The sequence below is a fragment of the Carettochelys insculpta genome, chromosome 16 (genome assembly GCF_033958435.1).
Source record: "Carettochelys insculpta isolate YL-2023 chromosome 16, ASM3395843v1, whole genome shotgun sequence".
In the NCBI taxonomy this organism is placed as follows: domain Eukaryota; kingdom Metazoa; phylum Chordata; order Testudines; family Carettochelyidae; genus Carettochelys; species Carettochelys insculpta.
This window is the reverse complement of record NC_134152.1, coordinates 21,218,489-21,244,329: the sequence shown is the minus strand read 5'-3', so window position 1 is coordinate 21,244,329 and position 25,841 is coordinate 21,218,489. Positions and strand designations below refer to the sequence as shown.

At 45.2% G+C, this 25,841-nt stretch overlaps 1 protein-coding gene across 15 annotated transcripts in view; it reads left to right on the top strand.

Annotated features, from left to right (window-relative positions):
- The window catches only part of ITPRIPL2 (ITPRIP like 2), a 155,973-nt gene that overhangs the window by 71,298 nt on the left and 58,834 nt on the right, over positions 1 to 25,841 (top strand). For 3 of the 15 annotated variants that reach the window (XR_012647798.1, XR_012647800.1, XR_012647801.1), the window contains exons 6-7: positions 17,499 to 17,619; positions 19,657 to 19,812. The exons of 11 other annotated variants lie outside the window; for them this stretch is intronic. Coding sequence is in view for 1 of the 4 variants with exons in the window: in XM_075011087.1 (XP_074867188.1) it covers positions 17,499 to 17,500 (2 nt within the window). In the remaining 3 variants the exon portion in view is untranslated. Of the gene's footprint in view, positions 1 to 17,498; positions 17,620 to 19,656; positions 19,813 to 25,841 lie in introns of those variants that run through there. One more of the 15 variants, XM_075011087.1, reaches the window with a different exon arrangement.

Here is a 25,841-nt window from a genome sequence, read left to right as displayed (position 1 = left end):
GAAATAAATTGCCTAGGGAGGTTGTGGAATCTCCATGGCTGGAGATATTTAAGAACAGGTTAGACAGATGTCTATCAGGGATGGTTTAGACAGTACTTGGTCCTGTCAGTGGGGCAGGGGGCTGGACTCCATGGCCTCTTGAGGTCCCTTCCAGTCCTAGTATTCTATGATTCTATGATTATGCTGCAGATGACTACTTTATAATAAAGCTAGTGGCGTGATGAAATCAACAAGAGCATATTTTGTAAGTGCACAGGGGAAATTTCTTTCCTCAACCAAAGGATGCGACTCCGTGGGTGAAAGGGAGAGTAGAGTTCAGCCCCCCCTAGCTAAAGTGCAATATTGGGAGGGGGTATAGAACAGCCAAAGGGCTTTATGTTTAAAATGGTGAACAGCTGAAACAGCCATTGCAAGGCTTATCTTGCCTCCTATCCCTTGGGCTCCCACGCCCATATTTACAAATACCTGAAGCCAAATTCTGCCCTTAGATACATGTGCTGTTCCCACTGATAGCATCACAGTGGGGTATCTGAGGGCAGAATGCCAAACTGTGTTCTCGTTTATAGCCATGCATGCTCCTTGCAGCCCTGCATTTTTCCCCCACCTTAGCTTTTTGTGTATGATTAATGCTTGTCAGTGCCTTGAAACTGTGAAACTACATTGAGTTCCAGGGCCAGTCCTGGGTGGTGGGGGTTGCACTGGCAGGTTGGCAGCTGTTACCCTGGGCCAGGCCAGGGAGGTGGAGCTGCGCTGCCCAGCGGGCAGCAGCTCCCTGGCTCTCTGAGGCTGTCAGGGGCATGCTTGCTTGCTACCACCCTGTGGTTGTTCTGGAGCAAAACAGTCCCCTGTGCTTTCTGCTCCCCCTTTGGTCATTCTGGAGTATAGTTGTCCCTGCTGCTAGACCCTGCCCTGAGAAATGTGGATTGCATTCCATGCATAGTCCATTGTCCTGGCATGACTGACCCCTGGCCTGGCTTTAAGTTACAATAGGAGGAAGCTGCATACCAAATTTGGTGGTCCTAGCTTTCATCGTCCAGGAGAGGGTGACCATCCATCCCATTTTTCCCAGGACAGCCCCTTATTTGAGCTGTCTCACAGGAGTCCCAACTTTTTTAAGAAAATGGGCAAATTGTCCTGTATTTTGCAGAGCTCCTGTTCCTTGGTAACTTGGTGTCTTGGTGTGCAGCCCCCACTGCCAGAGAGCTCCTCACAGGGCAGCTGTTCTGTTCCCCAGTGTCCTGTGCCTTGGGGCGGCAGCTCCTGCTGCCGGGGAGCTTCTCTGTGGGGCAGCTGCCCAACTCCCCAGCACCCCACGGTGGCAACCCCCACTGCTGGCGAGCTCTGCCATGGGGCGGCTGCTTCATTCCCTGGCATCCCATACCTAAGGAAGGCAGCTCCTGCTGTCAGAGATCCCCTCCAAGAGGCAAATGCCTCATTCCCCAGCATCCCTGCCTGGGGGAGGCAGCTGCTAGGTGGAAGCTCCTCCATGGGGTGGCTGCCACATTCTCTGTACCTCCACACGCTGGGCCTCTGCAAAGCCCCTATTCTCGGCACCCCCTGACCAGAAGGTTGCAGAGCCCCCATCCTCCACTCCAACCTCATCCGGAGGCTGTGGAGACCTCCATCCCCAGTGCCTCACCATGGGCCAGCAGCCTCCACCACCGAGAAGCCCTGACATGGGATAGCAGCCCCACCCCCATCCCAAGAGGCCAGTGTCCTGTATCTCCCATAGGGCAATGTGATCACCCTAGTCCAGGAAGAGTTCTTGAACAAACGGACTCACAGAAAGATAGACGGATGCACAAACTCTATCACATGATGGATGCACAAACTCTGTCATAGTATCATGTTAAGGAAAGTTAAGGGCCTGAGTATGCAAGTATCCAATAGTGCTTGCTGCATACTCAGGGACCAGGCCTAGTGCTAATGTAAATGAGTGCCGCTCCATTGGCTTCATTGAACGTTCACAAGCTGAGAGCTGAACCCACAGGGTGCAATACCACAACTGTTTCACATTAGTGAAGAAAATAGGCTGCATCGTCATTTGGTCAGAATGCTGGTGTGGTGAGTGTGAGTCACAGGGCTAGTCTGTGTGAGGATGAGGTTTTTTTGGCCCATGGATCCCTGAGCAGTGGGTTATCCTTGATTAAAGGAACCTCCCGAGCTTAGTTCTCTGAACATGCAGTCTTGCCCAAAAGAGGAAGAGGTAGGGAGGGATCATGCCCCGTCCTTCTGAGAGTGTGGTCTCTTCTTCTGATCCAGCTGGTTCCAGGAATTGCAGAGGTATTGGGCCCAATTCACCCTATCTCATTGTTTACACCAGTGCACTGAGATTCTAAAATGCCACATTCTGGTTTGGCAGCTGTTTATGTCTGTTTTGTACTGAGGTGCGAGGCAGCTTGAAATAGAGGGTAATGGTGAATCAGGCTCACTGTGCCTATAGCAGGCAAAGCTCCTGCTGGGGCACTCTGCCTCCCCATCAGAGAGCAGTGGCTTTATACGAACGTGTAGTCTACACATCCTGCATTAAGGTAAGCCAGTCCAATTCTGCTTTCAACAATACCTCTGAATTTACTGGGGTTGCATAGATGTAAGCAAGAGCAGAATTTGGCATGGTGTCTTCCAACTTCGTTCGTTAATTATGTACCAATTAATGAGAAAGTTAAAGCATGAGGAGAGTTTTGCTGATACATGCTATCTTGAGGCTGGCAGAGAGAAAGCTCTATGAAAAATGAAGCATAAGCAGATTGATATACTTCCACTAGTGTAGCAACTGAATTGTCAGCGGTACATACAGCAGGCATGTTGTGTGAACAGCTGCACTTGTTAAGACTTTTGTTCAACCACAGCAAAGCAACTTACTCTTCCCTTCCTAAATTAAGGCCTGAACCTGAGTGGTGCTGAGCACTCAAACCTCTACATCGCAATCCCGTGGGCCAGTTTCTCTTTTCTGTTACAGTGGTGTTGCAAAAGTGTAAGAGAAGAGAACTTGGCCCACTGTAACCATGCCATTGAAAAAGCAAGCCACAAACAGAATGTCTGCTGAGTATAAAATTCAGGAGTATTTGCACCACAAGATTTTAGACCAGTGCTGGGCAACTTACAGCCCATGGGGGGCGGGTCTCTCTGTGGCCTGTAAACCCCCTGTCTGTTCCCCTTCCCCACGTGCCTCTTGCACACTGGGTCACTGGAGCCCTGCTCTTACCTGCTCCATCCCCACCCTCCTAATGTGTGAGAGGTGTGCAAGGGAGGGGGACAGAGAGGGGATGTGCGGTTTACATACGGCCCACTGAGATGAAGGAGGGCCACTTGTGCTGCTCACTTCCTGATCGTGGTTGCCCGTCGCTGTTTGTGGCATGGATATTCATGCAAGAAATATAATGTGCATCAGATTCCCTCTACTCTAGCAGCACCCATGGGTTTTTTCTGTGGCTGGTCACAGCAGGGAACAGCTGCTACAGCTCTTGAAAAGTGTGTTGTAGGTAGGTGATGATCATTGAAGCAGTGGAGATGCCTCTGCAGGTTTTGCACCTGTTGCTCAGATACCCTGTATGGGTTCCCGTGTGGGCTGGTAGGTGACAACTCAAATGGCACTGGCCCAGGATGTACACCTTAACATACACACAACCATCTCAACCAAACAAGGACAGCCTGCCGAGAACTAGATTGCATCATGGAATGGGCCAGCCAAATACCTAGAGCACCTTCAATATAGAAATAAAACCCCTCTGACTGCACAACCCTTCTTGTCATCTGTCACCCCACAGTGGATCCCCAACAGGATATCATCAAAGAACCACAACTAATACTCAGGGGGAACCCATCCAGTGTTTGCTGCAAGCTGAGTGCTTGGATGGCCACCCAGGAGAGATTCAAACACCACCCAGCTGATTAGAGAAGAGTCCACAGCCATCAGCCTTGCTTTCTACTGGTGGTGCACATTCACACACACCTTGGTGCACATAACATTTATTCCGCACATGGATGGAAACTATTAGAGGGAACATTGGACCCCCACCTTCAAAGGAATCTTTCCTGAGGCCTCTCTTCTGGCTTTCAAACAACCCCCTCCCCTCCAGCCTCATCACTAGAAGCAAGCTCCCCGCAGACAGAACTCGAAGCAGTGTTGGATCCTGCCAGGACAACAAATGCAAAACCTGCCTGAAACAGGGAAAGAAATAGATATTTAAATAAAATGAATCTGAATTAGTATTTTACTTAAGCAGTAAAAAGATAATGTGGGTACCTGCAATTTGTAGCTATTATTTCTATAAACAGAAAGTTCCATCTTCAGGATGACAAATGGAAAGAAAAAAAATAGTGTTGCTTATACCAGTGCTAAGGAAGCTTTTTCTATTTATTTTGAAAAATAGCTGAGTTTGAAGCCAAGAGCAAGCTTCCTGTCAGCTCAATGAAGAAGAAAGTTCAGTGTCAGTCATTTAAAATTCCTTGTTAACTATTTAAATGGAATTTCCTGCAGCTGTAGCTTCCAAACAAACTCTAGGCATCTAATACAGGAGGGAGAAAAAATCTGCATATAGTTCAGTGAAGCTTGATTTTTGCCTCACAGAATTAAGAAGTAATACAAAAGATGAACATTGGTGCAGCTTCTTAGCTGGAGTTGTTGGAACTGTAGCAGTTTACATTAGCTGAGGATCTGTCCCAGTATGATAAAGAAAGCAATCAATGTGGTGAAACTTGTATGTGGAGAAAAATGCTAAAACAATCAGTCATAAGACTGTTAGCAGAAGGAGAGAAAAATGAAGAGGCATAGATGAGGTATGTAAAGATAGAAGCAAGATGTCTGTTTTATGGTGACATTTAAAAATAGACGGAAACTTCATTAGCTGGAGAGATACAGGAAGGCTGGTGCAGATGGCAAGAGCTCCAGACGGGAGAAATGACTCGTGTGAGAATGAGAAAAAGCAAAGGGGGCAATGGTTTTAAAAGAGCAGAGAAAGTGTCTGTAAAAAGCTGCCAGATCAGAATGGCAAGTACTTTAGGCTGACAGTGGTCGGATGTACATGACAATGATGTAGTGCAGGGCAATGGAGAATCAGTCCCAAAGGCTGAGAGACAATATCGAGTGAAGCAAGTGCAGGCATGGTTCCTTTAGAAAAGGACTGCTTCTTTAGACCTGCTCCTGACACGAGCAGACGCAGGCCGTTCAAGTCTCTTTGCATGCAAGAAGGGGGACAGAAGCCAATGCCTGTTTCCTTGAAATGAAAGGCATGATCTGCCACCCGTTGAAGATAATGGGAGTCTTTCCACTAATGCCACTGGGGTTTGGAGCAGGCAAGCTCTTTAGTGCTCCTAAGATTCATAATGGAATATACAGCTTTTAATTTCTAGGGAGCTGGTTCAAACCCAGCCCAGATTAATAGCAGCCAATATTTCTTACCGTTTGATGGCTGCTTGTTAGTCAACAGCATGTAAAATTAGCTTGGCTCAATTCCCAGGCCAGGGAACAGGAGCCCACATCACAAAAACCAGCACCCTGGGAGACATTTTTGTTATCAGAGACCGTCAGCATTGAAAGAGCCTGAGCACTGGCTTGTCCCCTCCCCTCAGGGCAGGGCCATGTTGGCAGGACATCACTTCACATGCCTTCCCTCTTCTGTGGATAGATAATAAGCTTTATAGTCACTTAGGCCAGGGGTCAGCAACCCCCCGGCGTGTGTGCCACACTTGGCATGTGAGCCTCTTCTCAATAGCAGCGAGGGAGCAGAGTGGGATGGGCGAGCCCCACCTGCAAGCTGGCCAATGAGGGGCTCACACCTGGGCTGTGCACCTGCCCCGCTGCTCTCTCCACATGGAGCAATCCCGCCCCCGCCTGTGCTCAATGCAGCCGGGGAAGCTGGATCCTGGTAAGTTGCTATGTGTGGTGGGACGGCCAAAGAGGGACCCTGACAGGCGTGGGGCATGGCCGGCCCAAGAGTGACCCTCGTGGTCTGGTGGGGCTTTAAAAAGTATCACGGGCACTTGGACCGTGCATAGAGGACAAAAGGTCAGATTTTGGCACTCTGCTTCAGAAAGGTTGCTGACCCTTGACCTAGGCTGTCACCCCCGTGCCTTCCACAGATACTGAATTCGCAAGGCAGGTAAAGTACTTGACCCTGTATGCAGTGGAAGGCCCTGTTGCCTGCACAGCAAAGCCCTTACGTTGGTGCTTTCCTTCCATGCAGCTGTTCAGGTGCTTATAACTGAGCGTGTGTTTCAGTGCGTGGCTGAAATGGGGCCCGAGCACTCAGCAGCTTGCAGGAGTGAGTCCCAAAGAAGGGCCAGTGACCTGACAGTTAGACTAGTACCAGAGCCATAAAATACGAAATGTTCTACCCTCCTTAAATAAGTGCGTGCTGCGGAATTGCCTGACTGTTGTAAAGCAGATTGGATATATTGCTATATGTATGCTTGGATTCTCAGATATCTCTGTAAAGACTGATGAAACAGAATCTGGAGAATCCCTAATTTCTTTTTCCTCCAGAGGAGGGGATAGTTCGGGATAGGTGAGAGGAAATATTTTGGAACAGTGTTGATCAGAGCTGGAAGATCATTATTCTGCAAGTGAAAATTCATAAGAACTCCTTTTCCCTCCCCAGAGACTCAGCCATGGAGCTCCGTGATAAGGATGGGTGCTGTACTTCTTCTTTGAACCTCCCTACCACTAGTGCATTTAAGTGGCATTCACTGTTTGTGAGCATAGGTTCATAAGTACAGGGCTCAATGGGAGACTAATGGGCTTCTCACTCAAATATTGCAGTCGACCCCCAATTGCTCACAAGAGGTTCAAATTTTCAAGAGCTCTCCAAAGCTCTAGTTTTGATTCCTGACTCAAGCGTAAATATAAAATAAGAGTCCTCATTGCTCCTCTCTGAAGCTAACAGAAATATTGACTGGTAAAGAAGGGTGGTAGAGAGCTTAAATACTCACTTTACCCATCATTTCTGAGCATTTCTTTAGCAAATTATAATGAACTTGCCACTGTGTATGTCATGTGGTTTTTAATTCTTCACTTGTGACTGCACTGAATTCATTCTTGGCTGCCGAACTCCCATTCTTCTCAGTTGCGGGTGCCTGGTGCTGCAAGTGCCAGTCTAGAAATGTGCACCATTGTTTGCGTTTGGCTGTAATATATATATAATTAAACAAGCTGGCTCCCATGTTGCCCTTTACACGTAAGCGTTGAACAGAAAAAAAAACCCAGTAATACTGACCATCTGGCAGCAGTTCTTTGGCAAAAGTGAAGTCTCTGCAAGCTGCATGGAAACTTTTTAAAAGTCACCATGACAGAGGCTCAACTTGAATGTATACAACAAATTAAAAAAACAGAGAGAACCAGAAAAGTGTTAAACAACAAAGTAAAAGAAACAGTGAGAGGCAGAAAGGGATACTTTAAAAAATGGAAGTTAAACCCTAGTAAGGAAACTAGAAAGGAGCACAAAACTCTTGCAAATTAAGCATAAAAATATATTGGACTTGACTTAAACCCTTGTGCTCTGGGTGGAGCATAGGTCATCTACAAGTCTCCTCTATTTCACTCTGTCTTCGGACAAAACTTTTAGCTGACCCCAGGAATACCCCAGTTGTCCTTCAATCTCAGGCCAAAAAACAATTTAAAGAACAGCTAGCCAAGGATGCAGAATGCTATAGCAAAAAAAATTCTAAGTACAGTAAAGTGTTTTATAACCAGCAGTCCTGGGACTGAGAGGTTGCCGGATAGTCAAATATTCTGAATGATAGAGAGGTATATCAAGCAATGCATAGCACCAAAGAAAAATAAGATTAGATATTAAGAAACAAACAAAAATGTATGCGCAGTACTTTATTTTCCAACAGTACTATTGTACATTGTAAACTTACAATGTATTTGCTGTATTTATTTGTATTTACTTTCATTCTACTGTACTTATGAAAAACATACATAAATTTATTTCTGGGTAAAATGCTGGTTATTGGAGAGTTCTGGATGATAGAATGCCGGATATGAATGAGTTTACTGTATATCACAAGCAGGAAGTCTGCTAAACAACCAGTGAGGCCACCATACGATCAAGATGCTACAGGAGCACTCAAGGCGATAAGGCCATTGCAAAGAAACTAAATTAATTCTTTGCATCGGTCTTCGCAGCTGAGGACATGAAGGAGATTCCCAAATCTGAGCCTTTCTTTTTAGGTGACAAGTCTCAGGTGCACCAGATTGAGGTGTCATTAGGAGAGGTTTTGGGACAAATTGATAAACTAAATAGTAGGGTTGTTAATGTTTAATGGTTAGCCGGCAAGCCTCATCCTGAACTGATGAGACTAACTGGCGGGGGCTGGAGCAGCCCTCCGCCCCTTTGACTTTCAGCAGTGCTGTCCTGGGAGGGTATGTTGTAAGTGGCCTGCCCTCGGGAGACTGAGCTAATGGGATTAGATATATCTAGCTGAGGCAAGGCCCCAGTATGGGAATTGGATTCCAACATGGTGGGTTGCAGTAGGAGAATGGGTACTGGGAAGAGCTGTGGGCTCCCTTTCTACCTGAATTTTTCCTTCCTCCTATTCTGGGTGAGGCCCCCCCTCGTCCCCATCCTAGGGCCAGGAAGAGGCATCACAAAGCAGTTGCTTTGCCTTCTCTGTAATGATAATGGGGAAACTGAAACTCTCACTAAGGAGGAAGGCTCGCAGAGCTGCTGATAGTTGTGTGTGACCTGAGGGAAATATATGTACATGTAGCCACAGAGAAAGTCCCCCCATGAGGTGGAAGCAAATCTGAACAAATGCTGCTTCAGACTAGTACTGGTTATATGTGTGGCCTGATCCTATTTAATGTTTAAGAAAGATGGTATTGATTTCCAGCTGATCCCAATTAATGAGTGGAGGGTAATAAAGCTCTTGTCCCAGAATCAGGCTACACAGGACCAAAACCAATGAGTTCAGTCTCTTGTAGGGAACTTTGCAGTATAGCAGAAGGACACTCACACTGAGGGTAAAGCAAAGCTTTGGGGATTTTCATTAGAAGCAACAATAAAGACAGAAGGCCTGCAAATCACATAAACATAGAGGAACTGTACAGTATTGGGGATCTCTCCAATATTGCTGCTTGCATACACATTGAGATTTGCATATTTACAACCTTCCTTGAGAGGCAGGTGGTGAATGACAAAGGACTGGCCTTGGCCCGACATGCCAAATGAGTCCAGTGGTCCAGGCTCCCCAGTGATTAGTGATAAATAGCAGTCGAGTGGAAGGGTCCAACGATAGAAAGCTAACCCACACTACAAGGTGGTTTGCCCTGTTGTCGAGCCTGAGCACTGTCATGAATATTCATTCTAATGCTCAGCTTTCCATGTCCAAATCTAACTTCCACACCCTCATAATGTTGGAGAGCTTTTATCCTGTGGATTAACATATTAATGCCATTCAACTCATCACTTACATCACCTGTTGCTCTGGCAAGTCTGTGCTTACAGATCTGTCAGTGATTCTGTTCTAAAATACCCAAGCTAGTAGCACTTTGGTGCTCCTGCAGTTGCCTAGTGCGATTAGGGTCCAATTCCTGCTGTTGAGCATCTATTCCTAGTTCCCCAAATCTAAAGGTAACTGTCAGGCCATTTATCTGCCCCACAGGTCACAGGCACTGTTCCCTCTAATCTTGTCCATCCATGTTCAGATTTTTTTACATCCATCGGTGGAGTAAAACTTTTCCGTGCACTGAGGCATGTGTGCGCCTCCTGTAGAAACAAAACATCTAGCTGTGGGCACTCTGCTAGTTAGTTGGGTGGTATTTGAGTATCTTGTGAGCAGCCACACAAGTGTACAGCTTGCAGGGAATGCTGGTCACAGACCTACTAGGCTTGCCTATATTTATGCTAATTTGGTTAAGCTGTTGTTTTACAGGGTGCAGGCCTGTGTTCCTTGTGTTATTACTGAATATAATAAAAGGCTAAGCTAGCTCTATCAGCTACGTTCGTGGGATGAATGCTCAGTGTGCTGCATGGGGATGTGCCCAAGAGATCCTGTGATGGGCAGAATAGGGCCCACAGCCCCCTGCTGGAGGCTTGTGGCCTTGCTGCACTCTGGCCCAGTGAAATCACAGAGATGTCCTCCAAGGCAGGCTAGAGTGTCTGCAGGAGGAAGCAGCCAATGGGTGGGGGGGGTCAGAAAGGCCCTATAAAAGGAGCTGCAGGACCAGAGTCAGCTTAGTGTTGCTGGAGATCTCAGGGATAGAAGATGGGGATGAATGGTTGGCTGAGGGAGCAGCAGCACCGCAGAGTGCTTCAAGGTGAGAGCTGATGGGAGATTGTGGACTATGGGTAGATATAGATGGGCTGTAATAGAGCCCTGAGGTAGGGGTGAGGACACTATCTGCAAGCAGGGAAGCCTTTGAAACACCACTCTTTGTCCAAGGGGAAGAATAGACTGAGAGACCATAAAGAGGGTGCTAAGATAGGTCCTTGTCAGGGGTGTTTGGCTCACAAAGAGCATGATTCGGCTGGAGGGCTGAGTAGCTACAAAGGCTGATGAATTGTGGCAGTGCAGTCACATGCAATAGGCTGGATGGGGTTGTTTGCAGGAGGTAATTCTCACCCTGTTACAGATCCGCATTAATGTGAGTGGTCTTTGTACAGTTAAACCCCTGCTTGGTGCAGTAATAATCCTGTGATGCTGAGTAGCTCACTTCTGTCCCAGGTGCTCAGATTTGAAAAAAAAAAACCATCCTCAAGACTGCCCTGCAAGGTGGAAAGTATTATCTCTGAATAAGGCTGGAAGAATAAGTGACTTGTCCAAATTGTAATAGGATTCACTGGCAAAGGTTGTGGGACTACAGCCAGAGCTCATGACTGTGTGTTAACCAGTCTTTGTCACCCTAACCACGGGTGGATAAATTGTTGCCAAGGTATATGATATACCGCTCAGACCTTCAGAAATATTTAGTCATGTACTGCGGGAAGCCTGTGGGAGCAGTGTACTCTTAAAGGAGCCATATTGTAATACACCCAAGCAGGTAATGTCATGGATAATCTTGAGGAGGAAAATCACATTGAACCTTCATTGGAGACACTGTCTAGATCTGCGCATTGATGTAATGTACTGTGTACCTCTGGAGTCAGGGAGCCTTTGAGCTGCATGTAGAACTCTGGGCATGTTGTAGAGATCTCAGATAAACAGTCCAGAAGGCCTGTGAACGGTGCACTGCACTGATCCAAACAAGATGTGCTCGTGGCATAAATTAAACTCTGCTTCCCTCGAGACAGCCTAGATGTATTCTAGAAATGGCAGAAAAAAATGAGCCTGTTCTGTGCAGATTAGATTCAGCCCCAGTGGTAGTTACAGAAAGGTCTGCATCAAAGACAGCCTCAAGGTTACAAACTCTAGTAACAGGCTGCACAGTACATTTATAACAAGGAACTGGAGGATGAAGCCATAATTAGAACATCAGGAAAATCTTGGACACCCAAGACTGGATGTCACTTAACTACCTAATCTAACAGGAAATTGCTTCCCCAGGGTCATCTGGGATCAAAACAGAAACCATTGTGCCATCAGCATTACAATCATAACTGAAATTATGCCTTTAAATGATGGTGCCTAAGGGAGAGAAATATAGCAAGGGGCTAGGTTCAAAAACTCACAGCCTGTTGTATTCTACACTATCTCTAGACAGACCTGGAATCATACTCCCCAGTAATAATTAACTATACATGTGCCTTGTATCAGAAAAAAATTGACATTCATTTAAAGAGGTAGTAAAGATTGTCACATACTAGTTTTGTTTGTGATTTTTGAGGAGTGATCTCTTGTCCATGTGTCTCAAGTTATGCATTCAAATTTAAAAACTTGGGGATACAAAATGTATTCCCAGATTCTGGTGTGGGGAATATTAGAAGTTTTTGCCATAACTACTGTGAGCAACATATAAATGGGATCAGTACAGGCAAACCCCACAGCACTGTTTTCCATTGCAAGGTTTTTAGCAAACAATATTCAGCGTCTTCCCTTTCTTGATCACAAATCTGTCACAGATAAAATAAATATGGCTCTAAATACATAAGCTTCGCCCCTGCTCCTTTCTTAGTTCAGATCTGTACTTTTGTAGAAGTGAGATTTCTTTATCAGAGCTCCCCCAGCCTGCCTGAAAAGACTTCAGTGTTGTCACAAAAAGAAGTTTAAAAGTGCAAAAAGTTAGGGAAAAAGTGTTGCAACATTTCTTGTCTATAGGACATATTTTATATAGGAAAAACAAGGCAGTGAAAGAGCTTATAGATATGGAGTTGTGCTGCATTTATGCCAGATATTGAGACGGAGCCCTCCCAACTCTCTGACAGGCACTCCGAAGTGAGAAATAGTCCCTTCCAACCAGTTGTGCCAACCTGAATTGTCCTGAGGCTTCTGATTTGCTTCCTAGCAAATGGAATAAGAACCTCTGCACCAATATCATCAGATTTGGTCAGGTCTCCCATGTGATGTGCCATAATAACAACCACCACATCAGCTGCTGACTTTCCCAATGTTTCCAGTTTGCTGGCTGAAGGAACAAATGATTCTGTGCAGCTCCCATTCTTCCTAGTGAGGGGGATTTCATCTCTGACCCACAGGCTTTCACCGGCATCTCTAATTAGTGCCAAGACTTTACTGCTCATATTCAGCAGTGTGAACTTGGCTTGCAAAGCGCATGGGAAAGGGAGGAATGAAATCTGGAGATATTATAACTCTTGCCTGGGTTTCTCTGGAGCATCTGATGCATTTGTAACTCTCTTGTTAATTGGATGCCATATGGAATGATTGTGGACTGTGAATGACAGATGCCCCAACCACAAGAAGAAAGTTAGCAAGAATGGTTCAGCATAAGAACGTGATTAATGAACAAAAGGGTTGATCAAAATCTAAGGCACCAGGAGAGAAGTGCAAAGTAACAAATTCAAGGAGAATATTTCAGTGCTGTATTGTAGCCATCTGATCCTCCTCTCTACATTGTGGCAGGATTTCAACTATCCAGTGTTCAGATTCCTGCCACTGAACTGGAAATAGACATGGAAAAGATCAGATATAGTTCACTGCTGATTTGAAGTTAAATGCCTTTTCAAGTCCCTGAGTCATTTGTATGGTAGGCTATTCAGTGAACTGGATTCTTCTTCTGAAAATGCTGTTTGTCATTCTAGCAAGCACATAACCAGCTGTGCTCAACAATGAGACTGATAAGATATACCCTTTTTGCCATTTTCTAGCAAACCCATCCTGATGTGCTCTTTGTGGGTTGGATTGTACATTACTTCCTTCAAGGCAATTAATGGAACCATGCAGTGTTTGGACACTAAGCTAGAAAGCAGTGTGACCAAGCAAAAGGCCTTAAGGGAAATTTAGCCATATGATGTCTCATCCCAAGCCCGCTGAAATCATTGGGTGTCCTTCTGTTCAATTCATGGGCTTTAGAATGGACCATAATACAAAGTAGTTTGTAACTCATCACATCCAGTTCTTCACAGGGGCTCTGCCAGCATTGCCCATGGACAAGTCAGGCATGTGCATGATGGAAGATCAGGACCTTATCTGATCTTTGCATTAACTTGGATGACACCATCAGCAGCATTATCGTGAGTTCACTACAGAACAAAGGATTTCATTTTTAATTTGAAGAAAATATTTTGGTTCGCCACATCCATTTGGCACCTGCTTGCGTGGGTAGGGGAGCTGTGTGTGCTAATCTGATCTTTCTGCTCACGCACCAATTTGTGTGTCCACAAAATAAAGTAATGTTTAACACTCCCTCACCACCTGATTTTTGAAATACACAAATTTACTTTTATTTAAAGCGTACCATGAATACATGGCATTTTTGCCCAGTGTTCAACAGAATGCCAGGCCCTGTTCCATGCCTAAATTCATCTCCCTGTCCCTTCTACTTCTTGGGGGCTGGCTATGCTGGTGATTCAGAACCAATAAACCCACATGAGTGCCAGCATAAGTATAGCTAGGAGTTGTGTGGAGTTCCATTTGGGCCAGTGAGATACTTTAAACTCCTGTAGATCCTGGTTGAAACTAAATGGGTCCACCTACCACCAGGACCCAGTAGTAAGTCCCCTGAATTGCGGTGCGGATGTTTACTACATGAGCTGAGGGTGACTTGAAGAGTCCTGCATTGCTGTACAGCAGCTGTCCTCAAGCCACAGTCTCTTGTGTCCCAATCAGCACACAGCTGCAGCCCATGTGACATTCTCAGGACCATATGGGTAGTGTATATCTTCTGTGGGTGCAGACCACCTACCACAGAGAGCTGCATATGCAGCCCACAGTGGTGCAGGCTGAGAATTAGTGCTGTCTGTGGGTATGTCTACAGAGCAGCCTCATTCTGAAATAAGCTATTCCAGAAAAGTTTATTTCAAAATAACCCTGCTACATGCAAAACTGCATTTTGAAATACAGGGTCTACACTTAACAGAGCCTATTTCAAAACTGAGCCATTGGACACGCTATGGCTTATTTTGAAATAGCTGTTATTCCCTGTCTTAACAGCACTTATTTTGAAATAGCTATTTAAAATAGGTGCTATTCCTTGTGAAATGAGGTGTACCAATTTCAAAATAAGTCAACTGCTGTGGCAAACTTATTTCAAAATAGCAATTGCCTAGTGTAAATACCAGCATAGTTATTTTGAAATAACTTTGCCATGTAGGTCTGCCCTAAGTGTTTGCATTCCATCTTTTATATTTATGCTTCGATGGATTGTTTGGAGGTGTTACTAATTTGTTACACTACTGGGAAAAGTTATAAGTATCTTACAGTGTGTAATACAAGTTTCCAATTTGTGTTTCCCAAAAATACTAGAACTTGCAAAAGCTGGACTGTGAATTGAACCAGATAAACAGCAAATGACAAATAAGAGGTGTGTTACAAAACCCACAAACCAATGGTATGGTATAACAATGTTAATAGGGATGGAAGAGCACTTAGTCCTGATTCGATTTGTAAACTAAATCATTGGTAGTGAAAAGGTTCAGAGTTGCACAGATTGTCTCATAGACAGCAGAAGCCTCTGATCTCCTACATGCTGACCTGTGACTGGCCGGTCAGGATTCAGTCAGCTGTTCAATAGACTTAGTTCTGAGTGATGGCAGCCTGTTTTTGTGCTGTGATCCGATGAAGTGCAGTGGTGTCTGGGAAGTTGTTTTGGTCTCTGAGACCGATCCAAAATGGATTTCACAGAATGTAAAGAGCCACAATGGGAGTGACCAAGTGTCAAGCTACTGTTTACAGCAGCAATGGGTAACCAAGAGTAGGGAGTGGGCTGCATGAGCGGCCCTCCTTTACCTCAGTGGGCTGCTTCCCCTGCACATACTCCTAGTCAGTGATGGTCACCCCTGGGCCTTCTGTGTTAGGCTAAGTAGATGAGTTGATCATTCTTGTGGTTCTTCTCTGACCCTCTCCACTCTATCAACGTCCCGCTTCAGTTGTGACACCAGAGAAATGGACATGGTATTCCAGCAGTGGTTAGACAGCTGCTAATCTGTTTCATGTGTGCCATGTTAATTTTGCATGTTCTGGTTGTTTCCTGGAAATGATGTGCAGTGCCACCTCACATTTGTCTGTCTTAATATTCCAGACTAACCTTGTGTCTCTTAACTTAACCCTAACGCAGGGCTGTGGTCATCAACAGAAAATCCCATTGCCATTAAAAGTTCTTGCCCCTTCTGTAGAGAGTGTGGTACCATAGTCTCACCTTTTCTTACTGAGATGGGCCACAAAAATTAAATCTGGGTCTGAACTTCTTCAGTGCTGGGATGAGGCAGTCTGGGGGAGACTCATCTCTGGTGAACAGGAAGACATTATGGTTATTGTTGCTGGTGTCTGAAAGGTGAATGTCAAACCAGCAACGGTACTCACGCTCCTGTAATAACAGCATCAGAAAAGATCAAAAGCAATATGTATCAGTCGTTTGTATTCTAAGCAACAACTTGTAGGCAGTGGTTAGGAATATTCTGCACCCTTGTTTTTACTCATTTCAATTAAGTCAATGAAAGGGAGATTAATGGATAAACAGTTATATTTCTGTAAAGCTTAGGTCAGGACACTCTCTTCTGAACATCAAGGATTTCAGGTAAGCCTGGCTCTCAGATAACTGCATGACTTGCTGCAGTGTCAAGGTGTAATGGTATAGGCTTGGAAGTAAATGCCACCTTCAAATTTCCTGCCTGTTCTCAGCTTTTACCACAAAGGACATGCTTCTTAATCCCATAAAGTCCAATTCTCTAAACATTCCGTGCCCAGGATTTCCAAGGCTGTTGGTGGCAGTTGTGTGTGGCTCTTTTGCGGGATTAGGGCCTGTATTTTGTGTGTTAACAGGGATCAGTTCTCTTAAACTTTTAAGATTAGAACTAGATGGAAAAACTGCAAATGTAAGAAAGGAAAATGGGGTATCCTGAGATTCTGTCTCCTGGTGCATCCTTTCGAAACAGTTCCAACAGGGTGACAGTGTGCTCCTGTCTTCTCTCTCTATGCAGGCAAGGTGCCCTTCAGCTGCCAAAAATACTCCATGTAAACTATTTACATTTGCTCTTCTCGCCACTTTTCTGTTCCACACAACTTATTAGTAACAGAGAGTAAGCCGTGCTAGTCTAGATACTATCAAAACAAAAAGCAGTCAAGTAGCACTTTAAAGACGAGCAAAATAGTTTATTAGGTGAGCTTTCGTGGGACAGACCCACTTCTTCAGACCATAGCCAGACCAGAACAGACTCAATATTTAAGACACAGAGAACCAAAAACAGTAAGCAAGGAGGACAAATCAGAAAATCTCTCTGATTTGCTCACCTTGATGATCTTTTTCTGATTTGTCCTCCTTGCTTACTGTTTTTGGTTCTCTGTGTCTTAAATATTGAGTCTGTTCTGGTCTGGCTATGGTCTGAAGAAGTGGGTCTGTCCCACGAAAGCTCACCTAATAAACTATTTTGCTCGTCTTTAAAGTGCTACTTGACTGCTTTTTGTTTTGACAACTTATTAGGTACCACTTCAGTTTCTCCTCAGGCATCTCGAGGAAGAATTCTCTCTCCAGAGTTGTTTCTCATTCACCTGCCTGCACTGCATGCTCGTGCTTGCTTATTATATCTCCTGTGTAACTTCCTCATTGCTCCTCCTCCTCTCCGTTGCAAGCCGTTAATTAGGCTGGTCAGGTTTCTTGGGCGAGAATTAATTGGTGTTTTTTAGTAACGAGAGTGCTGTCTCTGCTCTTGGTGCCCAGCACTCTGTCACAGGCTCTCTACCTAGTAATGATGGCAGTAATAAAACTGAACCTTGTTCAGAGATTGAAGTGTAATATACTGAAGCAAACCTCTTAGCAGTGCACAGTATTCTTATTTTTACCTTGTTCAGCACCAAATGGTTCTTGAAGATGATGAAGTGGGACTGTGATATAAAATGTCTTTCAGCCGTTTCAACGAATTGGGGATGTTTGTGTTGTGTTAGTTGTAACTGCCTCTCTAACTGACTTTGCAGTTACATATTCTAATATTTTCTTTTCACGATAGAATGAAGTTGAGCTGGGAGAACTGCTGCTATCACTGAATTACCTTCCCAGTGCAGGAAGACTGAATGTAGACATTATTAGAGCGAAACAACTTCTTCAGACAGATATGAGCCAAGGTTCAGGTAAAGGGCAGTACATTTCTTGGTTCACTTCTGAATGTTTGTGTGTGCTATCAAATGGTTCTGTATACCTAGACTGCCGTTTTTGAGGCCACCTAAATTATTTGGATGTTCCATTCCCATTAAAATTAATGCATGCTTTTGAGCAACTCTAATACAGGTCAAACCTGTCCAGCCTCTGGTCCGGCAACATCCATGGTCTGGCATGATTTTAGTTAGCTGAACAACCACTTGTCATAGGTTTGGCCAAGTTTCCCGTGGTCCTATAAGCTTTGTTTACAGCTACCACTCCTGATTCTCAGTGTTCTGTGCTTTTATTTAGCTGTAATTTACCCCTAAATGTCTTCTAAGAGCTGAGTAAGCAGTGGAAGTGTAGGTAATGCTGCTAGACAATATTGACTTCCTGCACTTCAGAAAATTGTCTGGTTCTGTACTGGTCACGTCCGAGGGTGCAGGATTAGAGAGGTTCAAACTGTATGTGATTTAAAAAATCAAATATTGAGAGTCTAGCTCTACTGAGCAGAGCATGGGATTGGGAACCAAGAACTTCTAAATGCTATCTCTGCCTCTGTTTTGGTGAGTTAAGATTATTTCTCAATGTTTGTGCTGTGATTTTTCAAATATGAAGTGCTCTGTGAGTGTAAAATATAAAGATGGTGTCACTTTTCAAAGTTTGTTCAGCCGTGTGATTTTTGGCAGTGTCTACTCACTTCTCCATACTCTGGTAAAGCAAGGGAGAAAGGTCTATTTCATCATTCTGCCAGCTGGTGATTTCTGTTTTCCCCCACAATATATTTCCTGACTCCCTCTTCCAGCTGCTGCTGATGTCAGAATATCGACATCTGTCAGTGAAAGCAACGTACCTGCCTTCTGTCCAGGTTGCCATTCGTTGTGTTCCATATAGAGCATTGGTTCCCAACCTTTTCCAGACGGGTACCCATTCTAACAGTTCAGGAAGGCTTGGTGACCCAAGGCAATTCAAAAACAGTGATGGGTTGCAGGGGCAAGGCACAAGCAGGGAGAACAGAGCCGTAACTAGCTAATTTTGCACCTGAGGCAAGAATATAAAATTGTGCCCCCTCATGTTTATATATTCATAGTAGTTATTTCATAGAAAAGGGGAAATATATTAATAAAATAAAAACACTGCATTTACTATAGTTAGTCTGAGTTGTAGTGGTGGAAAGACACTCATCCCCAAACTGCTCCCCCCTGGCTTAAACCCCACAATCAGGGGCTTGGGAAGTCACACTCAGGGGCTAGGAGTCACACTCGGACTAGGAGTCGCTCACAGGCTGGAGAGAGGTAGGGGAGGCAAAGAGACACCTGCGGCTGGAAGCCAGCTGGGGCGTGATGCTCCGGCCATCTGTGCCAGTCACTCAGGTGTGGAGAGAACCCCATCTCCCCCACCTGGAAGCCAGCTGGGGCACAGAGCCACGGGCTGGCCGTGCCAGCTGCAGGAACCCTGCTGGGGCCTGTGGGGACTTCACGTCCTGCAGAGGCTGGAAGCCAGGGAGCTGATCAGCTTTGCCCTCCCTCCCAACCTTGGACTCAGGCCTCCACTTTCCCTGAGCTGGGCACTACTCCTCAGGTATGCAGTTCTCTTCCCTGCAGTTGAAATAGTTCTCAATGCAATTGATTGGCTTAACTGCCTGATGGCTGTTAATCCAATTAAGAAGTTGAGAACTACTTCAGGAGTATGAATGGCGGCTTATAGCCACCTGTGGAGCTGTGCAGCCCAGCAGGTGACCCTTCTGAAGTGGAATGGTGACCCATGTTTGGGTCCCGACTCATAGCTTTGGAAACCCTAAGAGCCAGCAGAGAGATCCTGACCTCTGCTGCCTGACACTTATACATTTCCGTTGCAAGCCACCTGGTACACTGACATGAGTCCAGGTCTCCCCCTCCCCTGCCTGCGATCTATTTTTCCTGCACCGTGGAGCTCCCTGTTCTAGTCCCAACTGTGCAGAGCCTTTCTGAGACAGGAACATAGACAAGCTGCAACTATAAAGCTGGAATTTATGTTTGTGTTTTTCTCAGATCCCTTTGTGAAAATTCAGCTGGTTCATGGGTTAAAATTATCAAAAACCAAGAAAACCTCTTGCATGAAAGGTACGATAGATCCTTTCTACAATGAGTCCTTCAGTTTCAAGGTTCCACAAGAAGAACTGGAAAATGCCAGCTTAGTATTTACAGGTAAAAGCACTCTTGTTATTGATTTGATGCTACCGTGGCTGTCTCAGAGGGAAACAAATTAGCTGTCCCATGCATGCACTTTCGCCTACGCATTGCCATCGTCTTTCTCAGCAAACTATCATTTTTGAGACAACCAGCTCTGGCATTTGTACAGGAGCTTAATTTGCATCACACTTCTCTGCACAGAGCCTTTTCTGGTGGTGTCACCTGTAGCATGGAACTGTCTAGGTGCTCACCTTGTTGACTTTACTCTTTATTAGTGCTACTTGGAAAACATTCTCACGGAGGAGAGGCAGGGCACTTGAACTGGTTCCTAACATGCTTCATGGAGAAATCGGAGGAATGAGACAGGTGGAAGGAAGTATCTGATGAGCCACCTAGACCTTAAAACAATACTCATTTTGGGATCCCACCTAAATATTACTTCTAGGATTGCAAACATGCTGTGTGCTAGCCCATTGCTCCATTGGTATATAAATGGATTTGTTTATGCCTGTATTTTTAAAGGGATGCTATTAAATACTGAGCTTCCACAGTAAATGCTGAGATCTGTTAACTAGTTGGATTTTTTTTAACACTCCGGAAAATAATAATCGGCTTAAACCAAAGCCCCAGACTTGAATGCCCATGTGAACATGGCTGCGGGACTGCCAACTGTTGCAGGCCTGGAAGAGGTGGGGCCAAGTATGGAAGGGGCAGGGCTTAGAGTAGTCAGCCCTAGCACACACCCTGTCACCTCCACACTCCCTCAATGGCACTGTTGTGGCATTTCAAAGGGGCCCAGAGCTCCGGCTGCTGCCACTGGTAGTTCAGCAGTGGCAGTAGCCAGAGCTCCAGGCCCCTTTGAAATGCTGGGCCCTGGGGCAACTGTCCCTTTTACACACCCACCCACCCCAATTGGCAGGCCTGGAATATGGTGAATGTTTGCAATGTCACTAGGAGGTGGAAATAGACAGATGAAGAAAAGAGACCAAGGACAAAATCGAGGGTGGAGTTTTGTTTGAGTTTTTGGCAGTGCTGTTTTTATAAAAAAACAAAAATGAAGAGCCAGTACTCCGCCAGGTCCCCGCCACCGACCCGCCCCCAGCCAATCCCATGGCTGGGGCTGCCAAGGTGCCAGTACTCAGTACCAGCAAGTACTGGCACAAATAAAGTAGCAGTTTTTGGTATTCTTGTTTGGTATTTTCTTGCTTCAGTTATGGAAATATGCAATGGAAATCGACACGCAGAAGTTTCTCAGAGGTCGATAACATTGATGTCGTAGTCAAATGACTGCTCCTGGTTTGTGCTGTAGCTGATATGGCTGCTAGCACCAGAAAAGATGCGTTATTCCGGGAAAGGATTTAACAGGTCTCCAAGGACAGACATGTTCTTGGAAACTGCAGCCTTCTTAATTGTTGCATGATGCACGCAGCACAAGTTGTGGCACTGCAGGCTTCTATGCACTACCTTTGAAAGTGTCGTAACCCAGACCGGGAACATCTGCTTTATGGGTTTTCTCTTGTCACAGTAGAAGTGAAAAGAGTAGTTTGGATTTTCATGACTCTTCAATCCTGAGCTTATTGGCTGAGATGGTAAGCAAAAGCTGTGGCTAGACTTCGGTAAAACACCTGCACCTGGCCTGTGTCAGCTGCCTCAGGCTTGTGCTGAGGAGCTATAAAATGGTATAAAATTGTAGACATCTGGGCTCACGCTCCAGCCTGAGTCCTGCAACCCCCCAAGGGGGCTCCAGATTCAATGTCCACACTAGCCTCAAACCCACTCAGCTGGTAGTGTTCCATTGCAGTGCAGACACACCCAAAAGAGCCTGTTGTGGTGATTTTGTGTTATGGACAGCTGTTCACTAGGAACTGGGCAGAGACCATTGGCTCATCTCACTGGACCACTGAACAGCTTTTGGAGGTTGGGAATTTTGGTCTCTGCTGACCTCAGTTGCAGTTGAACTAATAACCTAGAATTGAAAAGCTGCATAGCTCATATTAATCCACTGAGCAGTCCACTCTCCCAATTGTCTTCAGTAGTACGGGTTTGACTGACACTTCTGTGGGCAAGCAAGCTGTAGAAAAGAAGAGTTGTTTCAAGATCACCTCTGTTGGTCATATTTTAATACATGCTTTCATTACCAGGTCTATGTCTACATGGCATTGTGAGCTCGAAATAAGCTCTGCAATTTGTGCTATGCAAATTGCATAGCTTATTTCAAGTAGATTTTGAAATAGGCTATTTTGGCATGTGACGCTGTCTAAACACACCGCATGCCAAAGGAAAGCCCTATTTCAATGCATCCCTGTACTCCTCCTGCAATGAAGTCCCCATGGAATAGTGCGCCTGTTATCTTAAACTGCTTCGAGACAATGGGAATGTTGCTTAGATGCAGGCAGCTATTTCAAGGTACCTTTGTATCCCATAATAGCACCCACCATGTAGACATAGCCCAGGAGGGGAAAATACCAAATTCAGGAATACAACCCCCACTCCACCCTAGATGTCATTTTGAATATTTTTAAAACTTTCATTTCAACTCTTTAATGCCATGCTCAGAAGCCCTGAAAACCAAATTCTGCTCTCTTCTGCAGCAGTGCAATTTCACTGGGGTAACAAAGAGCAAAAGTCATCCACAAGCACGCAAATGTCTCTGTGTTAAATTGATTTTGTGAATGGTGCCAATGCCTCTGCTCAAAATTATTATGCAAACAGGAAATAGGGTTCAGTCTCTGTTACACCAGGGTAGATCAGTGCTGGGCAACCAGCAGGCTGCATGTGGCCCATCAGGGTTATCTGATTCTGGGCTGTGAGATGTTTTGGTGAAGTTGACCACCCACAAGCACAGCTTATATTGGCCACTGATCTCTGTTACCAGCCAATGGGAGTTGGGGGAAGAGCTTGCTGGCAAAGGGACCTCAGGAACATGCTTGCCTCTGCTTCCCACAGCTTCCGTTGGCCGAAAACAGAACTGTGGCCACCAAGAACTGTGGAGGATGGTGGCTGTGGGTGGGTGACACCATCAAAATATCTTGAAGCCTGCCAGCCCCTAACCCTTATGGGGCCACAGGTTGCCCACCAGATGAGAGAATTCGTGCTACTGCCAGGCAGAGGGCAGTGTGGAGCCAAACAGTCTTCAGGGAACCACTGTCTCAGGCAGGTTTCATAGGTATGGGGGCATCCATTCATAGAACAATAGAGTTGGAAGAGACCTAAAAAGCCATCAAGTCCAGTCCCCTGCTCTAAGCAGGACCAAACCCATCAGATCAGCCCCACCAGGGCTTTGTCGAGCTGAGACTTAAACACCTCCAAGGATGGAGACTCCACTACTTCCCTGGGTAGCCCATTTCTGCTGTTTTGTAGAGACCCTGGAACTTGATGTGCCCCAGTCCTGCAGCCAAGCATGGGCCATGAGTGGAGCTTATTCTTCTGTAAATTAAAGGAAAATTGAGAAGAATTTTTTGTAACGTTCCAACAATGTTTCTGAGTGATTGAAAAGATAATCTGCACCCAAAAGAAAATATTACTGTGAAGCTCTGTATTTCTGACATAAAAAAATGGATGTCAAATCAGTATAAAAAGCTGATTTGAAATTCAATAGATTGAAATTCAATCTATTAGCTTGTTTCCAAACATATCAAAACAAAAGTCATACTGATCAGCATTTTAAATCTTGGCCTTCATGTGCAGACATTTCCACAGCAAAAAGGCTCTATTGAAGCACAGCTTTACATGCATGTCAGCTTGATTGTTCCCTTTCATGTGTAATGAGGAGTTTACATCTGGATTCATGAATCAGGTGACATCTTCTACTGGAGCGAAATGTTCCTTACTTACAAAAAACAGCTCTGTGTGATCAGGAACAAGGAGTGCAAAACTGTGCAATTCCTTAGAGTAAATGAAGTTGGTGTCTGGTAGTTGGATGGCTGACCCTTTATTACGGATAATCTTTTTTAAACAAGTCAGTCAGAAGTGAACTGAACTGATTCATAAACTGTCATATGCTGTTACACAGCAGTCAGATGTTACTGATGTTTGAAATGATGGTTGTTTGTAGTAGAAGGTGCAAAATACAGTAAACTCTTTGATATCAAATATTCTGGATAATAGAGAGCAGCTCACACTGGATGTGAGAGCAGAGGAGCCTACTGGCTGCAGCGCTGCCCTCCTGTGAGGGGTGGCCGTTGCTCTTGCACTCTGTACACAGACCCCAGCCCTGATGCTGCTTGTCCACACTCCCACCCGGCAGGCTCCTCTGAGCTCTCCATGCTCCTTCCCAGTGTTCCCTGACCAGAGCTACTCAGCTGCAGGTGATGCTGGTTACTCAAATACTAAGGTGGACAAGAATTTACTGTGGTCATTGTTGAAATCACCAACCTTTGGTTATCTGCAGCATTATCAAAACACAGTGGAATGGTGTACACAGTACTTGGCAATCAATAGGGGCAGATTCTGATAACCTGCCTTACCTAAAGTAGCCTAGCATGCTAGTAACCCTGTTGCTGTTGATATTACTTATACTTCAGTAATGCCTACAGCTTCCAGACAAGCTCAGGGCCCTGTTGTGCTATACAACCCCACGGTGAGAGACAGCATCCGCCTGGCAGAGCTCACAGCTGGTAGATGAGAGAGACAGAAGGTGGGAGGGAAAGCAGAAGTAGAGAAGGTAAACTGATTTATCCAAGCAAAAAGCAGTCAAATATCACTTTAAAGACGAGCAAAATGGTTTATTAGGTGAGCTTTCGTGGGACAGACCCACTTCGTCAGGCCATAGCCAGACCAGAACAGACTCAATATTTAAGGCACAGAGAGCCAAAACAGTAAGCAAGGAGAACAAATCAGAAAAAGATAATCAATTTTGCTAGTCTTTAAAGTGCTACTTGACTGCTTTTTGTTTTGATAGTGTATAGACTAGCACGGCTTCCTCTGTTACTGATTTATCCAAGGTTACACAACAGGTCAGCTATGGAGCCAGTGTTTGCAGGGTAGCAGGGCCATCCCTACCAGTTCTGTGCCCTATGCAGCCCAGCAGCAGTACCTTCTCCCCCTGCATGCCCGAGTGGGAGCAGGGACCTGAAGCTGTGGGAAAAGGGACTGCCAGCTCTCCTGGACTGGACATCATTTACTGTAATGGTGTTCAATACACCTGGTCCAGGAGAGCTGGCAATGCAGAAGCAGGACCAGAAGGGAGGCACAGGCCAGAGGAGCAACAGGCCTTCATGCAAGCAGCCAGCGAGAAGCAGTGCTTTTAAGGGGACGTGCAGATAAGAGTTCTTGGCCAAATTCTATGCCAGCATTAAAAAGCAAAACTCCACTGAAGCCTGCAGTTGCATCCAGATAAACCAGTAGACAATGTAGACCCATTTTGTGTTATGTCAGTATGTGCTTTAAATAAATAAAGTTAAGCAGCTGCAACTGCTCCAACAGTGTCTGTATTTGAGCACTGGGTGAGCGTTCCCTGCCTTGCCATTCCTGGATCACTGAGGTATTATGTAGCTTGATTGGTGAGTGCTTGCAAAGTGCTTTGAGATCCTCAAATGAAAGATGATACAGAAGTGCAGATTATGCTGCTCAGAGCTGAATTTTTCTGTGAAAATGAGAGGAGCAGAACCCAGACAGTTTTGTTGTTCACGTGTGCAGCACAGGAATTAAAGCCACTTCCCTTTTTTCTGTTTCATTCTGGCTTGCTTGCTCTAGCAACCCTTAAATCAGTTAATGGAATTTACTGATGAGAAAAGAGTCAATTAAAAAGGAAAGTAATCATGCTGCAAAGAGCAGCTAATGATACCATGAAGCTGTGTAGATCTTTAAAAGCACCCAGGCCAGCCAGTAGCTAGATCATCTTCTATAAATTGAAATAAACCATGTCAGTGGCTTCAGATATTGGACAGGATCCACAGCTATCTTAAGATGGCAGAGTTTCATTGAACTCAGTGGAACAATGCCAGCTTACACCAGCTGGGGATCCTAGCACTTATCTGTGTAGTTTGTGATAAATTCAGAAGTGACAAGCTGTTTGACTTAGGATATACCCATACTGTAGCTGG